General features: G+C 39.6%; 2 protein-coding genes across 3 annotated transcripts in view; one reads left to right on the top strand and one right to left on the bottom strand.

Moving 5' to 3' along the window:
* Positions 1-844: 844 nt before the first annotated feature.
* Und (methionyl aminopeptidase und) lies at positions 845-4,380 on the top strand. Its single transcript, XM_071775075.1, has 6 exons — positions 845-1,045; positions 1,714-1,788; positions 1,895-2,220; positions 2,533-2,937; positions 3,219-3,486; positions 3,572-4,380. The coding sequence occupies exons 1-6, from the start codon at positions 901-903 to the stop codon at positions 3,775-3,777; spliced, it is 1,425 nt and encodes a 474-aa protein (XP_071631176.1). The 5' UTR covers positions 845-900; the 3' UTR covers positions 3,778-4,380.
* A 40-nt stretch (positions 4,381-4,420) lies between these two features.
* The window catches only part of LOC139811052 (uncharacterized), a 38,705-nt gene continuing 22,562 nt past the window's right edge, over positions 4,421-20,563 (bottom strand). Inside the window, exons 3-6 of one of the 2 annotated variants that reach the window (XM_071775077.1) lie at positions 16,581-16,635; positions 8,345-8,504; positions 6,959-7,130; positions 4,421-6,495 (exon numbers count right to left, since the gene is read on the bottom strand). In XM_071775077.1, coding sequence (XP_071631178.1) covers positions 6,409-6,495; positions 6,959-7,130; positions 8,345-8,504; positions 16,581-16,635 — 474 coding nt within the window. In that variant the 3' untranslated portion in view covers positions 4,421-6,408. Of the gene's footprint in view, positions 6,499-6,958; positions 7,131-8,344; positions 8,505-16,580; positions 16,636-20,563 lie in introns of both variants that reach the window. The other variant, XM_071775076.1, reaches the window with a different exon arrangement.

Below are 20,563 nucleotides of genomic sequence, written 5' to 3' on the forward strand. Positions count from 1 at the left end.
CGTCAAGCCCGACATACTCATTCATGTATTTAGAGTAGGACTCCCCGATTCTCGACTCGAGATAAAACAAATCTTTCTATTTGCGCATACACAAGATGCCATCGCGCACGCACGCTTGATATTGTATGTACATATAGGTATTATGTAGGTGTAGAACAAAAGGTGTTCCCAAATTGGCGACGATGAAATAGCGTGAAAGTTTATGAAAAACTGAGTTATAAAAGTTCACGTTCTTATTTTTTTAAATTCGTAACAACAGTTTTTAATATGTAAGCATTTTGGACTTTATTCAATATTGGCTTGGATAATAATTTGTCTGCATATGTAGAACCGGATAATACTAATTTTACGCGTTAAATAATTGAAATTACAAAAATATACGCGCCATTTGTGAATATACGACTATTTAATTGTACATCGTAAGTTTTATCAGATTTTCAATTTTTGTGGTTGAAAAAGATCATCGCATTTCAAAAGTTGAAGGAGGTTTTTTGCGTACGTGACCAGAGGGAAGCCTAAAAGAGGTCATCCCGGTCTTTTTCATGGGACCATCCAACCTGTATATGCATTATGCAACCGTGGATACCCAGGTAGCAATTAATGTCTAAAAGACATCATAAAGACATCTTTAAGATTTCTGGCATCTTAAAGACATCTTTTATGATGTCTTTTAGACATTAATGCTACCTGGGTATATGACCTCTCTCAGGTTTCTCTCTGGTGCTGTATTACCTTGCGCGTCATATAGTCGGTAAAAACGTTCGCTACCTGCCGGGCGATCGGTAATCCGACCGCCGCACGTTTTTTATTTTTTTTTACGCGGTCGCGACAGAGCGGCGGCTGGCCGCTGGCGGCCTGGCGGAGTGCGGAGTCCGCGTTGTTTGGCCATCACTCCCGAAAATGGCGGCCGTGCTGGACGAGGTCGGCAAGTCCGCCGAGAAACTCGTGGACGAGGAGAAGGACGAGATTGTCGACGGGGAGGACAAGACCGGGGCAGCAGAGGCCTCGAAGAAGAAGAAGAAGAAGAAAAAGAAGAAGAAGGCCGGTACGTTCTGTTCGAGTGTTTGCCTCCTCAAACCGACGTGCTCCCCGGGTGTCACGCCTCGGTTTTTCGCGCCCCTCGCATTAATTAAACGCATTTACTTCATCGTGTCGCGATATAATCAGTCGCGAAGTCCACCGAGACGATTTTAAACCTTCTTAAACGCTCGCAAACTCATTTCGCTTCCGTACATAATAATGCGAGTACGTCGGTTCATCGAGTTGCTTTTAACGTTAAAACGGAGCAATAATCTTGTCAAGTTTTAAAGCTCACGGAAATCGCTTCTCCGAATGCGATATTACGTGGAAATATTTCGTATTTATGTACGACGTTGGTAATTGCTGTGTGAAAATTGATTCTCTCGCACATATCGTTATTGAATTGTATTTCAGTCTGAACATGTGAGTTGAAAGTGATGAATATGAAGTAGTACATTGGAACATTGTGTCTCGCAGGAAGAAAGATACATATTTTATGTCTCCAAAATGTTTTTGTATCCTCTTTCTTTGATTCTAAGCTTACATTTAATTAGAAGTTCCATATTTTATGAAATTAAGACTTCCATAAAATTCATATATATATATATATATGCTAGCTTTCATAAAAGAAATTGCGTTCTTGATCTCATTGCGTTATTTATCTTATTGATAATAAATATTTTCGTACATCAGGTGCTGGAGAAGCTAGTGCAGATGTGCCAGAAGGAGAAGAAGAGAAGGCTAAGGATGACGACGCAGTGGCCGAAGGTATCGCTTACAGTTTCTAGTTCCTCTAATATTTTTATAAGTACAACTACAGGCTTCAACGTTTGTGACTCGATAACAATGACAAATTGTTTGGTGAAATTTTTAGGTACCACAGAGGTAACCGAGAACAACGGTGAGAACGAGGAGGCCAAGAAGAAAAAGAAGAAGAAGCGCAAACCCAAAGATAAGGGCGGTATTAAACAGCAGACGGATCCGCCGAGCATTCCCGTGTCAGAATTATTCCCGGACGGTAATTTCCCCGTGGGGCAAGTAATGGTTCACGGATCCGCTGGGATAGACGACAGGATGGCAAAGATGCGCTTCACAAGCGAGGAGGCGCGCGCCCTCGACAGAATGCACAATGATATTTACAACGAGGCCAGACAGGCGGCCGAGGCGCATCGACAAACCAGAAAGCATATCATGAAATGGGTATGTAAAGTCTGTGTGTTGTTGCGAAAACGCAAGTTCTCAATTCTCGAGTATGTGTTACATTAAGGCTACGGTCAATGTGACGCTACAAATGCTTCGAAGCATTCCTCTTCTCTTTTCTTTCAATGAAGAAAGAAAGAGAAGAAGAACGCTCCAAAGCATTTGTAGCGTCACGTTGACCGTATTCTTATCTTAGGCTAAACATCGAGATATATATGTTGCATGAGCAATATAAATTTAATATATACATTAATATACGTTCATTATATATATTAATTGATTTAATATATATTTCTTTAATAAATTCCGCAGATCAAGCCGGGAATGACTATGATAGAGATTTGTAACGAGCTAGAGGATACCGCTCGGAAATTGATAGGGGAGGATGGTCTCCTGGCTGGATTGGCGTTTCCAACCGGTTGCTCCCGCAACCACTGCGCGGCCCACTACACCCCAAATGCCGGTGATCCGACTGTTCTCGAGTACGATGATGTCACCAAGATTGACTTCGGTACTCACATCAACGGACGTATCATCGACTGCGCGTTCACTTTGACATTCAATCCTAAATACGACAAGCTGATTGAGGCTGTCCGTGATGCTACCAATACTGGTATCAAGGCCGCCGGTATCGACGTGCAATTGTGCGACGTCGGTGCTGCTATTCAGGAAGTTATGGAATCGTACGAGGTGGAACTGGATGGCAAGACGTATCAGGTATGAAATATAGAACGCAATATATGCAAAGTATCTCTCGATCCCGTTGTTTAATTTTTTTCTTATTTGGATTTATGATTATCCAGTTATCTTTGATAGTAAGTTGCTTAGTTGATTTTAGTGAATCGAGCTTTGAAAATAAAACTCCTGGTTTAATCGCAAGTTCCTAAGCTTCAATTCGACACGTAATTGTGAAAATATTTCAAACAAAATTAATAATAAAAATCAATATTAAAACTACAGATAGTAATAGAGATTTAATTAGATCGAATCTTTTGTAGGTGAAATCAATTAGGAATCTGAATGGCCACTCGATCTCCCCTTATCGCATACACGCTGGGAAAACGGTGCCGATAGTCAGAGGCGGCGAGGCGATTCGAATGGAGGAAAACGAGTTTTACGCGATCGAAACCTTCGGATCTACCGGTAGAGGCGTAGTTCACGATGACATGGAATGTTCGCATTACATGAAGAGTTTCGACGCCGGTTTCGTGCCATTGAGACTGCAAAGCAGCAAGTCACTTCTTAATACTATCAATAAGCATTTCGGTAAGAAGCTCAACGAACACTTGATTGGTTTAAAAGAAATAATAATTAACAGCGTAATCTTAATGCTCGAACATTCGTGTTTCAGGTACTTTGGCTTTTTGTAAACGCTGGTTGGACCGCGTCGGTTGCACCAAGTACCAAATGGCGCTGAAGGATCTCTGCGAGAAAGGTGCCGTGGAAGCGTATCCGCCGTTGGTCGACGTCAAGGGCTGTTACACCGCTCAGTTCGAGCATACACTCGTTCTGCGTCCCACATGTAAAGAAGTAATTTCCCGCGGTGACGATTATTAAATCGGCCGTTGTTTTATGTGAATTATCAACGGATGTCAAGATGTATTTTAATCTCGATGTAACATCTTTGTCAAAAGCATCGCGTTCCGCAATGTGCGATGCGGTAAGAGTAATTATTACAATACGTTAGTAACTTGGCATTTCTGAGTGTGATGTACTATCCGTAGCTTTATTTTTTTTCTCGATCGTGAAGAAGTATCGCAGCGACAGTGCGAGTTTCGACGTAAACGATAAAAACGTACCCGGTAACATCTATCAAACATCAGTGGGCCTATTCTGTAGTTCTTAACGTTTCGTTGTCGTTATATTTGCGTTGCACAGATATTATATATAGTAAAAAATCTGCGCAACGACAATATAATGATAAAAAACTGTCGTTAAGAGTTATAGAATAGGTCCGCAGGTGTTTCCGTGTCGTTTAGTGACACATCTCTTTCGACTTTTCTTTCTTTTATTTCTACAGGCATCTATACTTCGAGAAAAAGATCTATATTCGCTGTTATATTTCTCGCAACCTTTTTTTTTATTACTGGTTTCTTACACGTTGGAATGGAAATGATGGGGTTGATGTTTAGTGTTGAATAAAATATATTTGGAATCCGAGATTTTATCATTGTGATGATCTCTCTTAAGGTCCTGAATATCGTGATTAAGTTTATATTAAAACATAGAGTTTAGCCTATACATACATACGACAACTGTACAAAAAAGAAACGAAAGTATCCTCCATTTGTGGCTCCTCTATTAGTTGGATATAATTCCTTACGCACTTAAGCGCGAGTTATATATATTATAAGATTTTCATGGATCGGTTGGTAAATTAAAGTTGTAACAAACTTAACGGCTTACATTATTTTCGACCTAAGATGCTGCGCACCTTCGCAGGATTCGTCAAACATAATGAGCCACGAAATACAGTTAATATTAACGTCGATTCGATACTTAAATACGATTAATAATAATTGTTACTATGCAAGGCAGACGTCGGATTTCTTTTACTGCCGTGTAACGAAGAACACATGGTCCCGCGGAGTTCTGACTTGTTTGTCTCTCGTTTCCTAGCGGAAACTACTATTACTTCCAGTGGCATCACTTCCGTATAATCGTAACGATGTAATTTTGTTCAATTCGCATAAGATTACTTGGAAATAAGTTTTAAACGATCCGTCGTTATAGCTGTACTGACTCGCGACATCAGAAGTCACCGCGACAAATCGGAAACTTTAACGGCAAGTGCGATTAGTTCCACGTATTTTCGCGGAATTCGTCTCTATACATTTATCGCGAATATGTTCATTTATTCATATGATGTATTTAGTGAGAATGCGGAGGACGAAGTAATGCCACCGGCGATCTAAGCTTCGTACAAAATACACTCTTTCTACGTGCCCGAAATCGCGTCGAAGATCGTGGGAACCACTGTCGTGATTTCTGAGAGGAAAGGGAAGGGATCGTCGTCTTCAGCACGAAGAGAACTAGTCCAGAGGCACGGATACTTATCGCGAATGCCCGGACATTCGCGATTCATGACTCGTGCTCGAGCGATTAATCCTAAACGGTGCAGAGCGGTATTATTTTACTTGTAACGAAGGAATAGATTTTATCATCATTATGCAGACGAATGCCTCGAGATCCTTGGGAAATACTCGCAGTCGGCGATTTTTACGAAGTAATTTTGAACGTTATCAAATTAAAGAGAACGTTACATATCGCTTAAGATCAAAGGCTCGCAGCAGAGATAGTTTCCCATTTAAGTAACCGACAAACATCGTCCACGAATAAATTCTTTCGCGTTATCTCGCCGTCTACTATCTATTGTCGATCTGTTCTACTGTTACTATCACGCCGCCGATACCTTCGCGACGAAATGTCCGTCCTCGTAAGAAAAAATACATCGGTTATTATATTCAAGTCGACGCGTTCGCGCGTACAATACAACATAATTACCGCATTTACGATAATTAATCGTATATAATAACGTTATCGCGTCGACGTACTAATTGGTCGTCAAACTAAGCTCGGCACACGCTGATCTATTATTAAACGAAGACACGTGGTTGGTTGCTGATTGTATTGTACGTCGAGATACCAGATATATGTAATGCGTTTTACGAGAACAACTTGCGCGCTGCTTGATCCAGGGCAATACGCAAACGACACCATAATTTACGGCGCCTAAACCGACGCGTCGTAAAGATAGACCTAATCTTCGAGACACGTCGTTTGGTCCTTCGTGTTGTTTGGGAATGATTTTACGGCGCGGGATTGGCGCGGCGACGTGGCGGTGCTAAATGTCCGCGAGACGTTACTCGAGATAGATCCCAGAGATCCACATCCTCTCCCTGCTCATGATAGCGATCAAATGCGCGCTTACATTTCATCGTGTTATCTTAACGCCTATTTAAGACTGTAACGTCACACACTTAAGCGACACACGCCTCTCGACGCGCCAAGTGACGCCGTTAATAAATGTTCGTGCCAAGGAAATCTTATCGGGTTATGCGTATGTACACTGATTGCAATCGATAAGGTGGCCAAGGGTGAAATTCTGAGCCGCCCGAGCGAATCATTCTCTTCACCCCGGGCGCGACATCACTTCGCGGGTTGCGCGACCTTCGATCTTCACCGGCTTCACTGGGACTCGGTGCGGGGCCTCAGCTTCGCCCTCGCTGTTATCAGGAGGTTGCTCGGCGGCTCCGTCATCGACCGCGATTGCCCCTGCTGCAAAAAATCCATCTCTTTTAAAGAAACCAGTTGATTTTAGATCAGAAGATTTAGATTTCTAGGCCAGAAAGGTGCAGAGTTTAATCTGATAACTTAGTTTTGCACGGCTCAATCGCGAGTCTCAAGAATACAGGAACAAAAAAACGAACTACATTGTTATATTTACGCGCGAACGTCTTCTGCAATTTTGCGATAGAACGGAACTCGTAATCACAGATATCTGGCGATCCAAAGATCTCAGAGTTTAAGGATTCTAGAAGAGAGCTATAAGACGTCGAACGATCGATGATCTTCGAGGATTAGGATTATGCTTGAACGGTTTCTCCTAGAATGCGGAGATTCAAAAACTGAACAGTCTCTTTCGAGGATTTTGAAGATGGAAGGGTTCGGGTTTCAGGATCTGAAACCCAAGGATATAATTTTAAAGATCGGCTAATTGGGCGTTATCTCAGATTACCGTCAGTTGAATGTGTCTCGCTCTCTGCTCGATCGCCCTTTGCAAGGCAGTCCTAGGATCGTCCTTGTAACTTTCCTCACGGATCCTCTCAGCCTCTCTTCTCGACGCGGCTTCCCTTTGCTTCTCCAGGGCACGTTGCAGCTCGCTCTTCTGGTTCAAGACGTTCTTGCCACTGCAGAAAGACAAAGAAGCGTGTATTTAATGAGGTAATCTTTCCTGATTAAAAAAAAATCACAGCTTTCGCTACTACAATTATATAACATTGATCTCCAACGAATATAAGAATTGAAACGTTTCAGAGAAATGTCAATATCGAAAAGAAAATGGAATATACGAAATAAAAATTTTACAAGTTCTTGAGTAAACAAAAATACATAAATATTTTTGCATGCGTATAGAAATAAGGATACGCAGATTTTGCGAACGAGATAGGAACGCGCCGTAAGATTACGTTGTCTCGATCGCAAGTAAAAAAAAAAACACCACGCGAATTGGCGTGAATTACGTGCCAAGGTAAAAGTCGGTAAGCGTGAACCGTTTAATTCCATCGAAGCGTGAACGAATCGCAGGTGTGTCGAGCGCGCGGTCGCGTACTGATTAGACGTAAACAGGGGAATTAACGTGAAAAACATATTTTGATTCTATCTCGATTGACCGCGATCGAAAGTAAGTATACGTAATCGCGCGAGAAATAATATTACACGAGGCGCAAAACTCGGATATAGTCCGCGCGATACTCAATTCTGATCACGCTCGGATTCGCGCGCGCGATAAAAAAAATTCGTTGCACAGAAGTGCCAGCTTTCATCAGGAAGTTTTTACACGCGGCTAATCGGCTTTCCATTTTCATCGCGAATATTATCTCCCTCGCGGTGTATTAATTAATGTATTAATTAAATTCCGAATGCGCGCGCGCGCGCGGAGCGGCGGAGAAGCGGTAAAATATTTACTTTAGGGAGGAATCGCTCATTCGAAATTCCGGCCTCACCGCAGACCGGATAAAAGAAACTGGTCTGCCTGGTGAACGAAGAACCTCTCGCCGTAAAGAACTCAGCGTTGGAGAATTAATGAAATTATAAAAACATTCGGAGAAACTTTAGATAATGAACTTATTAAGAGAACATTTTTTATATAAAAAAATCTTAAGAAAAGAAATTTAAAACATCCTACAAGAGATTAATTCTGGCAGAAGAGGAACAGCAAGATGAAGTGTTTCTAGTTTAAATTTCTAGTTTCTAGTCGTTTTATGTTGTTATATTTAGATCAAATAAAGAATTGTTTATCAAACTTAAAGAAACTATAATTTATCTCTACTAGACGCACATTGTAAAAATATTATTTTCCCGAAGTAATTTCGCGTTGTAACGAAGAAGCAATTCAACTTACATTTTCTGATTGAAAAGTAACTCCCTGTGAAGATCCTTATGATTAGTGGAGATAAGGCAAGGATTGTATGGTTTTCTCGGCAAGATCAGGCCGTCTGGTCCCATGTGAGGAGCCGGTGGTGGCGGAGGCGGTACGCCCAGAACCGGTGCCATTTTTCTTCCTAAAAAAACATCACAATCCCTTTGAATTCAAGACTCAAGCGGCATATCGTATTTGCGTGAAAATGACAAACATCGAGATATCGAGGATACTCTAGTAAATCTTCAATCTTCGCACAAGAAATTGTTTCACTTTTTCAAGAATCCGAGAGAACAAACCTTGAAATCGACTCTAACATTATATTGTAAATTGAATAAATAATGTTCAACTTTCTCGAGCTATTGGAAAAGTGAACTATAGACTTGTTACTAAATTTCGTTTATAACAGAAATAATCGCGTGAATAAAGTCGAGCAATTTCACTCGGTTTTTGAACCTCACTATAAAATTGCAGCGTTAATTTAACTATGTCACGTTACAAAATTTTAATTAAAAAACATTTTTCGACGTCTTGGAATGATCGAAGAGAGGCAAACACTTCTGCGTTGATCTATCTATAATCTATATAATTGAAGATTAGATGAAGCGATATTTTGTGAATTGTTTTCTTTCTGACAGAACAACGACTCGACCGATGCACGCACGATTATTCCCAAGATTGGCAAAAGTGTAGCCTGTGTTTAACAAGTATTCACCCTCCAACAACGCTATTCTCGCTCTCACCGAGCTGCCCTGCTCGCACATCGTCGTGGTATCGCGACTGAGATGCTTCCTCAGTACGTGAGTATCAAAGAGAGGTTCTATATATTTTTGTAGGGCTTCGTCGATATAGCCGCGTTAATGAGATAAGGGAGCCGCGCGCGAATAGAATGGTAGCTCAAGGTGAAACAAACAATACGTTTCCGTTCCAATTGATCCGAGTCGAGGGTTTCAACCCTTTCGTTATATCAACCTTTAGAAGGCAACGGTTAACAATCAAATAATTTCTGATATTCATTAATATTAATAAATATAGATTGTTACAAATAAATAAAAAAAATTAGGAAAAGGGTTGAAGAAATGATTACGAGGACATTTACCGTGATGTTCGTCTTGCGTGTTCGTTCTACTTCCGTTCCCTTTGCGGGAGTGGACGCAACGCGTTTTTATAGATAAAAATCGTACCGTGTCGAAATCGCAGCTTCACGCTAAGGAATCGCGCCACGAGAATCCGTTTGCTGTCGGATGTTCGCGTCGCGATTTTCTTCGATAGGCGCTTTAAAAAATTCGCTCCTCGTTCCAACAGTCCAAATACGATTCGACAGTACGCTAGATACACGTGTCGTTCGTTACTTATCATTGTTTGTTCAAGATACCACGGGCCAATAGATTAATATACATGTCATTTCTACGTAATCGTCCAGATATGAAATCGCCAGTCAAATTGAAAAGCTAAAATAATGCTATTCGATCGATGTATTTAAATATAGATTTTCGAATTTTATCGTTTATATCGATGAAAATATTATGACGTAATATTAATTAAAAACAAGATTAATAATATCCACATATAGATGTATTAATATTAATTTTTTGTAGACAAGGATTGACAGAAATACACGTGCGAACGTAACTAATTGGAGCATTGCGATGTACTTGCAAATTCCTCGTGAAAATCGCGAGTGCGAAATGTCGGATGTTTCTCGCGTTACATTCGTACGGGAAAAAAAATGAGCAAATTTATTTCGAGCCGTCCGATGAAATGTTCGATCGAGTCGCGAAACGAGGTCGCGAAAGTAAGCGAACGTTTCGTTTGCGTGCATCATCGCGCGGGCTGCACACGCAATTTTATGGAAATCCGGTGACAGGTACCATTAGGAAGAGGTCACACGATATTTAATTAAATAATCTCTCACACACAAGTTACACCCGCTCGATAAAGATATCCAAATTAAATTAAATTTATTAACTTTATCGTTAGGTTAATTAATTCTTCTCTTTCTTCATGACGACGCGACGTTATAAAAAAATTCTCGATAAAAGTACTACGCGTGCAGAGGAGAAAACGCTATTTCCGTTTATTGAAAAAAAATTGGATATTGTCATTTCTTAGCCGGTTATTCACTCGGATGTTATTCTACTCTGTTTATTTATTCGCAGAGTCATTGACTCGCCGCGACGGTGCATTGATCCGAATTTTTGAAAGCACGAGATAAGCCGGGCAACGCGTACGTATAATATACAGTATGCAACGCATCATTAGAGTAGATATAAGTGTGCAGCACCGAGATAAGAGAGTATTCGAGCCTTAACAATTAGATACGAGCGCACGTAATCATTGACGATGAATGACGGAAAGTATATATCTCATCTTTTTATATCTTTCTCGAGTGCTAAAATATATTCAAATCACACGCTGTAGGAACTTTCTCGGAGATTACATCTCGGAGATTACAAATTACTTTATATGATAGCTGCGATATTTCGCGTCATCGTGTTTACATTAATAGCTAGTAGTAAAAGTAATATAATACTTTTAGTGAAAAACGCGACAAATTTTTTGTCCACTACTTTTATAAAATCCAAGTTGAAACTTCGTGTTTCAGCGACACCAATTTCCACCATATATAAAACACGCGATATAACTTATTTAACTGATAAAAAGTTGATTGATTGTTCCACATCACGTGCTGCGCCTATACATCACGTAAATTACTAACGTACGTCATTTTTTATTTATGGCGCTTCGATTTATGGCGCTGCGGGTATTCGCGTATTTTCATCGAACAGCGTTTGAATCAAGTTCATCGAAGCATGATGCACAGAAGGATGACGTTGTGCATGACAATCGGAAGCCCGTTACGCGACTACTTACGCGTCGCGCATCGTCAGCCTCGCATGGGAAATATCACTGATCCCGATTCAATTTACGACAGATTGCTGTATAAGTTAGCTTAATACTTATACAGAATCGGAAATATGAGGTCCACCAAAGATGCGCCGTATGCTTTTAGAGATAAAAATTTCTTATGAGCGTAAATGAAAGTCCCAATTGACGCCAGAACTTCCGCCCTTTATTTAGGCTATCGATAAGCTTTTCTTAAATACCAGCGAGTAGAAAAAATCAAACACAATACATATTAATTATTTATGTTTGCATGATTTAAAGAATAATAATATTATCTATATCACGCAATTAAGTATATCAATTTTTATTACAATATGTCCATTAGTTAAAATAAATTAAAATTAATATTGTCTACCTAGCAGGTCTGGATTTTGATAAATGTTAGCAGAATCTCGAAAACTGAAAGATATCGATCAAATGCCTCGAGAAAAGAATCGTGAAAAGTGGCATGCATTGTGCTTCGTGAAACGTTCTTTTGTCGCCATTCATACTTCATACGCGGAACTGAAAAGAAACTGATAATGCAAAGCCGAAGAAAGTGCATGCAGGTAACGGGATAACGGGATTATATAAGATCCGCACGTGTCATATTTACCACCTTATTGCACTTCGACAGAAATGGTATTTCGATCGGCCGCACATATAATCATACGGTGAATATATAATTCTTCTATTCACATGCGCTATTATGTTCCGACTCGACTAAACGAGTTGCACAATACGTGCCGTAACCCGTAACTACAAATTAATAAGATCTTACAAGTAGATAAATTACCATGATTTATCTAACACTCATTAATCTACGTAGCTTTATCAAATAAAAATAAAAAATCAATATCTCCACCTTCGTGTTTCTCGGAATTCAAAAGTCGTTTTACTTTTTTTAGACGTAAATGCCTGAGCACGTAAATTTGTATACTTCATCTCTCAGGATAGGATATAAAGAGGACACAATCGAAAGATCCGCGGATTAGAAGGCTCTGAACAAAATCTCAAGGGACTCAGTTTCAAAAGATTTCAGGGATGCAGAAATGAAATAAGATATATAGAAATAAAAATACGATGATCTTAGAAAAGGAGGACAATACAATTTCAAAGAAAAATTCAAAAGCTCGTAAGACGTCAAATTCGCAATATAATTATCGACCGTTCAAATTATTTCCAGCAAATGTGCTGTGATTTACAGTACGAGAAAAATATTTAGTCAAAGCAGAACTCGCTGAGAAATTATATTGTTTTACAAGAACTAGTAAAGTTTCACTTTTAAGAAGAGACATTCCGGGCAGCTCGAGCTTTCCCGAACCGTCAGTTTTATTCTATTCAACGGATCTAGCAGCAGCCGCAGCGGGCCATCTGTAAGTGATGCGGTAATGCGCTCTCTCGACGTGGGCGGCCCTTGTCGTCGCGCGAGGATCCGGACCGGATCCGGATTGTTGGATTTTACGAGCGGAAAGTGAATTTCGCGCCCGGGACGTCCGGCGAGGCGAGGCGCGACGCCGTTAATCGCGTGCGGACCGAAGCGTGTTTTACAGCCTTCGCGGCCGCTTATCCCGAAGCGAGACGTCGTGGAACGTGCACGGGCGCGTGCGCGGGATAATGACGAGCGTTTGCGAGATCCAAATCGAAAGTTTACTGCCGCGCGAAATATCCTCCACAACGACACTTTCCTCGATCTCTCGATAAACAAAAACTGTAACTCTCACTTTCGATCTCGATGACGGCACGCGATCTCGGAATCTAAACGCGAACCAACATCAGAGAATTTACGAAGCTATAAAGCACTGAAGCTATAAAATTTTATCCGCGTATATGTCTGCCCATCCTAAACTTATTGATAGGCTCCGCGATCGATTTGATCTCAAGGAAATAATTTTTCCCCGCAATCGCTAAATCTTTCAATATTTAACGCTTAATCGTTTGTTAAACGATTCGGTAAATTAAACATATATATATTAGAGCTTTCGCAACCCTTACAGAAATTTAATACTGTGATTATCTAGCTAGTAATTAATTACTTATTTTTAGTATTAAAAGCACTGTTTTTAATGCTCTAACATTCAAAATAAGTAATTAACTAGCCAAATAATCACTTACAGTATTAGATTTCTGTAAGGGAATAAATCCACTATATGAGTTTAAATAAACGATGACGTTTCTATTATTTCATCATGAATTATTTAGTGAAATTTAGATCGCGTGAATAACTCGGTGAGAAAAAAAAATGCAATAACGAGTATTGAAAAAGGCGAGATGATAAACGACAATAGAGAGCGATTAAACGAGGATCTTAAAAACCTATTACAAAAAAATGGCTTCTCTCGTTAAATGAGCTCGTTTAATAGATTTCGAAGGGGCTCTAAACTCGAGAGAAACCGCGCGGCAGCGGCGGTCGAAGTCGTAATCATTAAGGCCGTAATCGCAGTTACGGTATAATCGCTAATTATTCATTAACAATTAAAATCTAATTACGAAACTATACGCGTATCGCGCATCGCGCAGCGGCAATTACTGTTATCCTTGAATCCTGGCGGAGAAAGATTATATTAGACCCGTCAACAACGCGGGCGCTTTCGATCGCGTGTTACGTTACGTAGTTTCGACCGCGGACTAAATCAAAGATGATATAATGATCTAATAATCCGCGACGCGATACGAATCCGCGAGATTCGTTGTATCCTCCTGTTCTCTTCCTCCTTCCTACTTTCACCGAGCTTACCTAACTTTTATCGCTACACGCAATTGGTTTCCATGTTAAACAAAGCTCCGCAAAGAAAAAAAACGAACCTATACCAATAAAAGCGCTGCGCGACAATGAATTAACGCGGACACACTTTAAAGTTGATATAATAATTCACAAAAAGACTGTGACGAATAAAAGATAAAAGTAGAAAAAAACATCCAACGAAAGAAGCCTGTTATAAAATAAATAATGGAGAAGTTTCTCTATAATCACTATCCTTGAATAATATTCACGAGACATTGCTACAGCGTCCGTAATTTAAAACGAACGGCACGTTTCTCCTTCGTTCCTTAAAGTCGAAAGTTGCACAGTAGCTAAATTTCAAATTTAAAATTAAATAATAAGTGACACTTTGTTATTTATTCAAATCTCGAAATCGGGGAATAATTTTATTCACGCGATTTATATTACTTGAAAATTAAATGAAGCTTGTCGGCATTACGCGAACGATGTGCATGCGATAAGAAAATTATACGGTGCGGGGTCATTCAAACCTTCCGAAGTGTGTCCGAAGGGATTAATCTCGGGACCGAGAGGAGTCGGGGGAGTGTCCTGTTCGAGGATGACGCGGCGGAATTAACGAGTCGCGTACCGGAGAGACGAGAGACGGGACGAAAGGGGAGATGAGACGCGCGCGTATAAGCCATCAGCCTCGGAACATAATTTTCAGGCAGATGTGCGGCCGCGGAAGGGAGATCATTGCACCGCGCCGGCAAGGAGCAGCTGAAGTAGCGTGAGAAAATGCGGCCGGGATCATCAGCGTTGCAGACACACGCGGCGGCGCTCTCTCGTACGCTCGCACTCGCCCGGAATGATAGTGACCGAAGGGCAAAGTCAGGGCCGTCGCAACCCTCGTCGAGGACGAGGACGAGGACGACGGTGATTACGTCATGAGAAAAAATGCGCTTTCTCCTCCGCGGCATCTCGAGAATCTTCAATGAAACCCTCGGCCCGGTTCCGTATTATCTTATCCGAGAAAATCGTGTGCTATATAAAGCGCGAGTTATCCCCGGGGCCGTGTTCTGTGCTCCAAATAATCTCGGGAGTTTAGATGTACGACGGGATAATTTGTAGACAGATTAACACGCATCTGTCTTTGACACATTTGACTTTGTGGTTGTCTCTGGAGCAGTGGTTACAATCAGACATTTTTTGGAAAAATTTAATAAATAATTTTTTGAAAATATTACTCTTTAATTATAAAAAAATTGATATATTAGAGGCATTGTGAAAAGCCTATGTTACTGTAAATTATGAAATATAAAGCGAAGATAGAAATACTCGATATTTTCTTTTCATACGATAATGTTTAGAAGATAAGAAATTTTTTTCAGATTCGGGTTTTAATGTTTGCGATACTTTTTTAGTTTTCAATTACAATTTGTTCCTAACGTAAAACAAATATCACACTGACACAGTAAAATAACATAATTACGTTTAATTCTGAACAATAAAAATTTAACTTAGAATTAAATGAATAGAAAAAGACAAAATGTATTGAGATTCGGAGAGAAATAAATATTTTCGTTGAAAATAATTCTCCTTTGATCCACAAAGACCAAATAAATATAACATGGAAATATTTTGGAATAAGGGATAAGTTTGCGATCGGAGCAGTATTCTGAGCGAAGCAATTATCGATGGAGCAGCTGTGATTTTTATGAAAACATTATAAAAACACAATTAACGCGGTGCAATTAGGTACACGCGTGTCGTATAAGCGTGTCATATAATAAAAACGCCGATACGTGGCGCACTTGATTTACGAGGGGAAAATCGCACTGTAAATTACAGCCGGAGTTGTAAAAACCAGAATCGTAAATTTTCAACGAGTGTGAAACGTCTCGAACATTAGGCTCCAATTAGAACGATAATGAGTAATGCACGAACGTCACGATGTTTCTCCCTTATAAAATTGCGCGTTCTTTCGATATATGCAACTTACACATTTCGCTGTTAAGACTTCTTCTAAAGAGAGAGACACTAGTTTCACAAAGTACTTAACACTGACGTAAAAATAGCATAGAGTCAGTGTGAACCCCCCACATATTAAATTGTGAAAGTCATCGTGCTTAAGTAATTAAAAGAAATCAATCACAGAAGTCTACAGACGAAACTTCATTACTTAACGTGTTCTTCATTAAAAAAGATTACAAGTTATATATACATATATTAACAAATAGGTTCAAAATAATTTATACTTTACTCGAATTTATTCCCAACCTAATAAGGAAACAATTATGCAATAATTATTTAATGCAAATCTTCGACAAATAAGAATATTTCAAATAAATTGATAGTAACGCTCAAAGTAAATTCAACACAGTACCTTTTAATTAATATAAATTAAATATTGAAAAGGAAGATCGAAACTTTCGTACAGTCCTGAATTATCTCATTGTGACTTCTTTATGTGATGGGATTTCGTCAATGAAACCAAGGTACCGCCGAGTGTATCGGATGAACCTAATCTCGTGCGGTCGTCATCGTTGATTGCGGCTCTTTGCGAAGGAATGAATGAGGAAGAAGAGGAAAAAAAGAAGGGAGAGCGTTACAGTTCTAGTGACTCACCGTTTGTCAAACCGTCGACGTCGTCCGAGTCGCACTTGAGACCGTTAGTAATCACCTGAAACACATACGTAGACTTGATTAACGGCGGTTTATAGTTACAGTTAACGTTACGGAAAGAGATTCTAAGAATCTAACATTGAATATCTATTCAATGAATGATCTATTCGTACATAAAAACATGATGACAAGCTACAATTAACGGGTCAACCGACGAGCTTTGTCGGTCATCTGCGTCCCAATCGAAATTAATTCTTGAAATTATTATAGCGGTCTATTCAATGTTCGCATTCTTCTCCCGTATAGAGAGCTGCCGCAGTCTTTAATTTATTAATTTATCTTGGAAATAAGTTCGACGATGTGTCATGAAAGAAATTCCGCCCTTTCCTTGTCATTAAATTATTCGTTATCTCTTATAATTAATCTGTATTATTAATCCTCCGTCTGTATACGTTTTTTTTTGCACCCTCGGAGTGTATACGTGGGTCTGTCACGCTCGACGCTATTTTTCCCTACCTTGAAGTATTTTTAAAAAATCTGAAAGAATTCATGAGAAACATCTGTCTGCATTGTAGTTGACGATTTTATAGTATATTTTGATAAATATCGTTTATTTAATATTTTCTGGCAGGCTTGCAAATTTATATTATATTATATTATAATTATTTAATTTTTGGTACACGGTTGGCGTATGAGTTCACTTATTTCGGAACATCCAACAAAACTACAAAACGACTACATTTTCTATTTCTGCGTCTGCTTCACCCGAACGTGAGGAAGAACCGAAAGCCGTATTCGCGGGCGGCGGCGTCTCACGGCTTCCTGTCGTCGTCGTCATCGATGATTTCACTGAGATATCACTCTCACTTGGCCGTACGCCAACACGTTATTCAATTACAATCGCGATCTCGACTACCGGGCTTTTGCGAAACGCCATACGCGTTTCCACGGACTCGTGTAAAATCGGATAAAGCCGCCGCTTCCGGTTAGTATATCTAAGAGATGATGATTGGTAATTGCGGTTTTCCATCCGGCATGCAGGCGGCGGTTCACCGCTACGCAGACGGTCGTCTATCATAATCGCTAAGAATATAAATAAACATGACGAAAATCCAGTATTACGCATGGGGAAACGTATGGGAAACGCATGTTAATCGCGCTAAAAGTCAGCCATCAAGCGTACGCTAATGACATGACATTAGTTATCCTAAGTATTGCGATGCAACGCGAGATACAATCCTGAGAAAGACGTTCTAATCCTTAAACGCGCAATTTGTTCCCGCTATCCACGCGGGAAAATCCTCTAGAGTTTCATGCAAGTCTACGTGAGAGAAATAACGAAGAAAATCTCTCTTGATCGGCTGACACATAAATTATCTTGGAAAAATTAAAATTATCTGTACAAAAAACTAATTTACAAGAAAGAAAGATCGCCAAGTTGTTTAATGTTGAAAAGAAAAACGTGCAAAATTTTTATCATGTGCCTTTAAATGTATTCTTTTAAGAAAATACTTTTTAGCTTGAACACATAAAAAATCCTGTTGATACAAAATTCATACATGGTCAGAAGCACTCTCGTTTTCGTATACCTAACTGGTTATGGAAAACAGATGATTACCGGGTCCACGAAAGATGCATCGCATCGGGGTCTGTTGGATGAATGAAAACTTCTACGTCAATTTACGATAATGCCTGAATATCATATCATCAATGCTGAAGGACCGCAGTTATCGTTAACAGCTTCCGCCCTTGATTTCGGCCGCCGATAGCGCTTATACGAATACCAAGCTCAAGTAGAAAAAAAAATAAAAAAATAATTAGCACTCGCAGCGTTATATTCGCCGTATCGTCATGATCTTTTATGAAATATTTGGCATAATAATTTTATATCGGTGTTTAAGGGCAATATATTTATAAAGGAGTTTCTTTATTGCAATATATAATTAAAAATTGTTTTTTTCATTAAATGTGTATTTAAACTCGCTTCAGACGAATCTATAATTTGTGTCAGAATAAAATTTTATTTATAGTTTTATACGGCCTGTTTTTTATATACGTATATGTATTCTGACTGTTCAAATGTTTCTCGTTTTACAGTCGTATTACGTATAGTCGTATAAATTTAAAAATAGAATTTTCTGCCACGAATTATTGTCTGAATAATCTATCGGATATTAGTCAGCAGAATCTTGTTGGAAATTCGAAAAGGCGATATGACTTGATAGGGATACCGCGATGACGGCACGGTTCACCGCAAATCTTATAGAACGCTTTTTTTGGCATTCATATGCAAAGCTGCTAAAATTAATACTGATAATGCAAAGCACGCGGATAACAGAACAACAGGATTGTAAAAAAGTACACGTGCTGTTTTTGTCATTTTACTGCGACAGAAAAAAGTCTGATTTCGCATTATTTTTCCCGTCTCGCTTTAACTTCTTCAGGAACATTGGCGTACATACGTTTATTCTTTTTAAATGTTAACGAAAGAGAAACAAACAATATTAACTACAATATTCTTAAGTTCTTTCACTTTTTGTTCTTCGTTTATTATTTTGGATCTAAATAAAATAAAATATGATTATATAAAGAATATATTAAATCACTTTTTTTAAACAGTTGTTCCTGAGGAGACCAATCTGTTTTCGCATTAAAACAACGTATCACAATTCGATTTACTGACCATCTAGCCAGACGATGATAGACGTTTCTTGTATTATCGCGGTGAGAACTCTGAAAATCATCGTTTTTCAGCGAAAGCTATACAGACGAAGGAATCGGGTCGCCTAACGACGACGTTTAGACATCAGAGACACGCGAGAAAGAGGCGATTGTCCGTCGAGAGTCAAGGAAAATCAACTTTGCGCCGCGATTTACACACAGTTCGACGTTTCTCCTCTCCGTTAAAACGAAACCGCCTTGCTACACCGTATATAGACCGTAAGCAATTTCGCGGAGCATCCATCCACCGAGTATTGTATGTAACTCACTAGCGGCGCACGATGCACAACCGCTAATTGTACCCTCTCGCACGCGTTCAACCGCACGTGCTCGAAAAGTGTTTGGATTTTCGCCCTCGGCGGCGGGGGCTCGTTGTTTAGATCGCGCGTGTTTACGTACACACGCGGCTACGTAGAACAAGTTCCGACGGATTCGGCGTGCCGAAGGGGGACCGTGGCCGTTCTCCACGCCGGGTGTGTTCCCCGGAAGGAAGTGGAAGGGTATTAATATTTCTCGCACGGCATCAACGGGGGAACGGGGGAGCGGCAATTGTCGGCGGTGGTTACTCAATCTACTCATTCTACTCGCATTTGCGGCGCGACGGGGGAAAAAAACACGAAGGCCAGCTGACCGAATTGTTTGGGGGGATCGGCCCTTTGCGACGCGGGAAAGACTTGATTATTAAAACAATTCGAGAAAAGGAAACGAGAGAGAGATATGTATATATAGACAAGTAGATAGTAGAAAAAGAGACAGAGAAAGAGAATTTCGTTAATGTATGTGAGAAACTTAATATATCTTTATATCATACTTTTTGTGCATATTAATCGTGGCAAAACATGCTCGAAAAACCGAACAAGAGCTGACCTTAAAAAAATCAATTCCGTTAATAACTCTAAATAAAATTAGTAAAACAAATTAGTTATTAGTAGTCGAGTTATTTAAGTATATACCTGTATTATTTAACTATTTATGTAAATTATTTAAGACATTAAAGAAAAGATATTTTCTATATTCTCTACTGCTGCTCCAGTTCTCAATACTACATTAATAACATTTTTACACCAAACATTTATATGATTGAATATCGATTGTCTATTTTACTCACAGCAAATTAGTCATAAGCGAAGGTTGATAACATCTTCAAAAGGTATGCGCGTTTTCTTCGCGCAGCGAATCATTCATCTATATATGAATTATGTGCGTTCCATCGTAACGACGCATCGGTTAGTTTCGCTCGATGAGACGCGCGTAACGTCGCGGCG

This window comes from Temnothorax longispinosus, chromosome 4 (genome assembly GCF_030848805.1).
Source record: "Temnothorax longispinosus isolate EJ_2023e chromosome 4, Tlon_JGU_v1, whole genome shotgun sequence".
Lineage (NCBI taxonomy): Eukaryota > Metazoa > Arthropoda > Insecta > Hymenoptera > Formicidae > Temnothorax > Temnothorax longispinosus.

Coding starts and splice junctions, on each gene's coding strand:
- Und (XM_071775075.1), top strand. CDS start 901: ATGGCGGCCGTGCTGGACGAGGTCGGCAAGTCCGCCGAGAAACTCGTG. Junction 1,046..1,713: donor GAAAAAGAAGAAGAAGGCCG/GTACGTTCTGTT, acceptor TTCGTACATCAG/GTGCTGGAGAAGCTAGTGCA. Junction 1,789..1,894: donor TGACGACGCAGTGGCCGAAG/GTATCGCTTACA, acceptor TGAAATTTTTAG/GTACCACAGAGGTAACCGAG.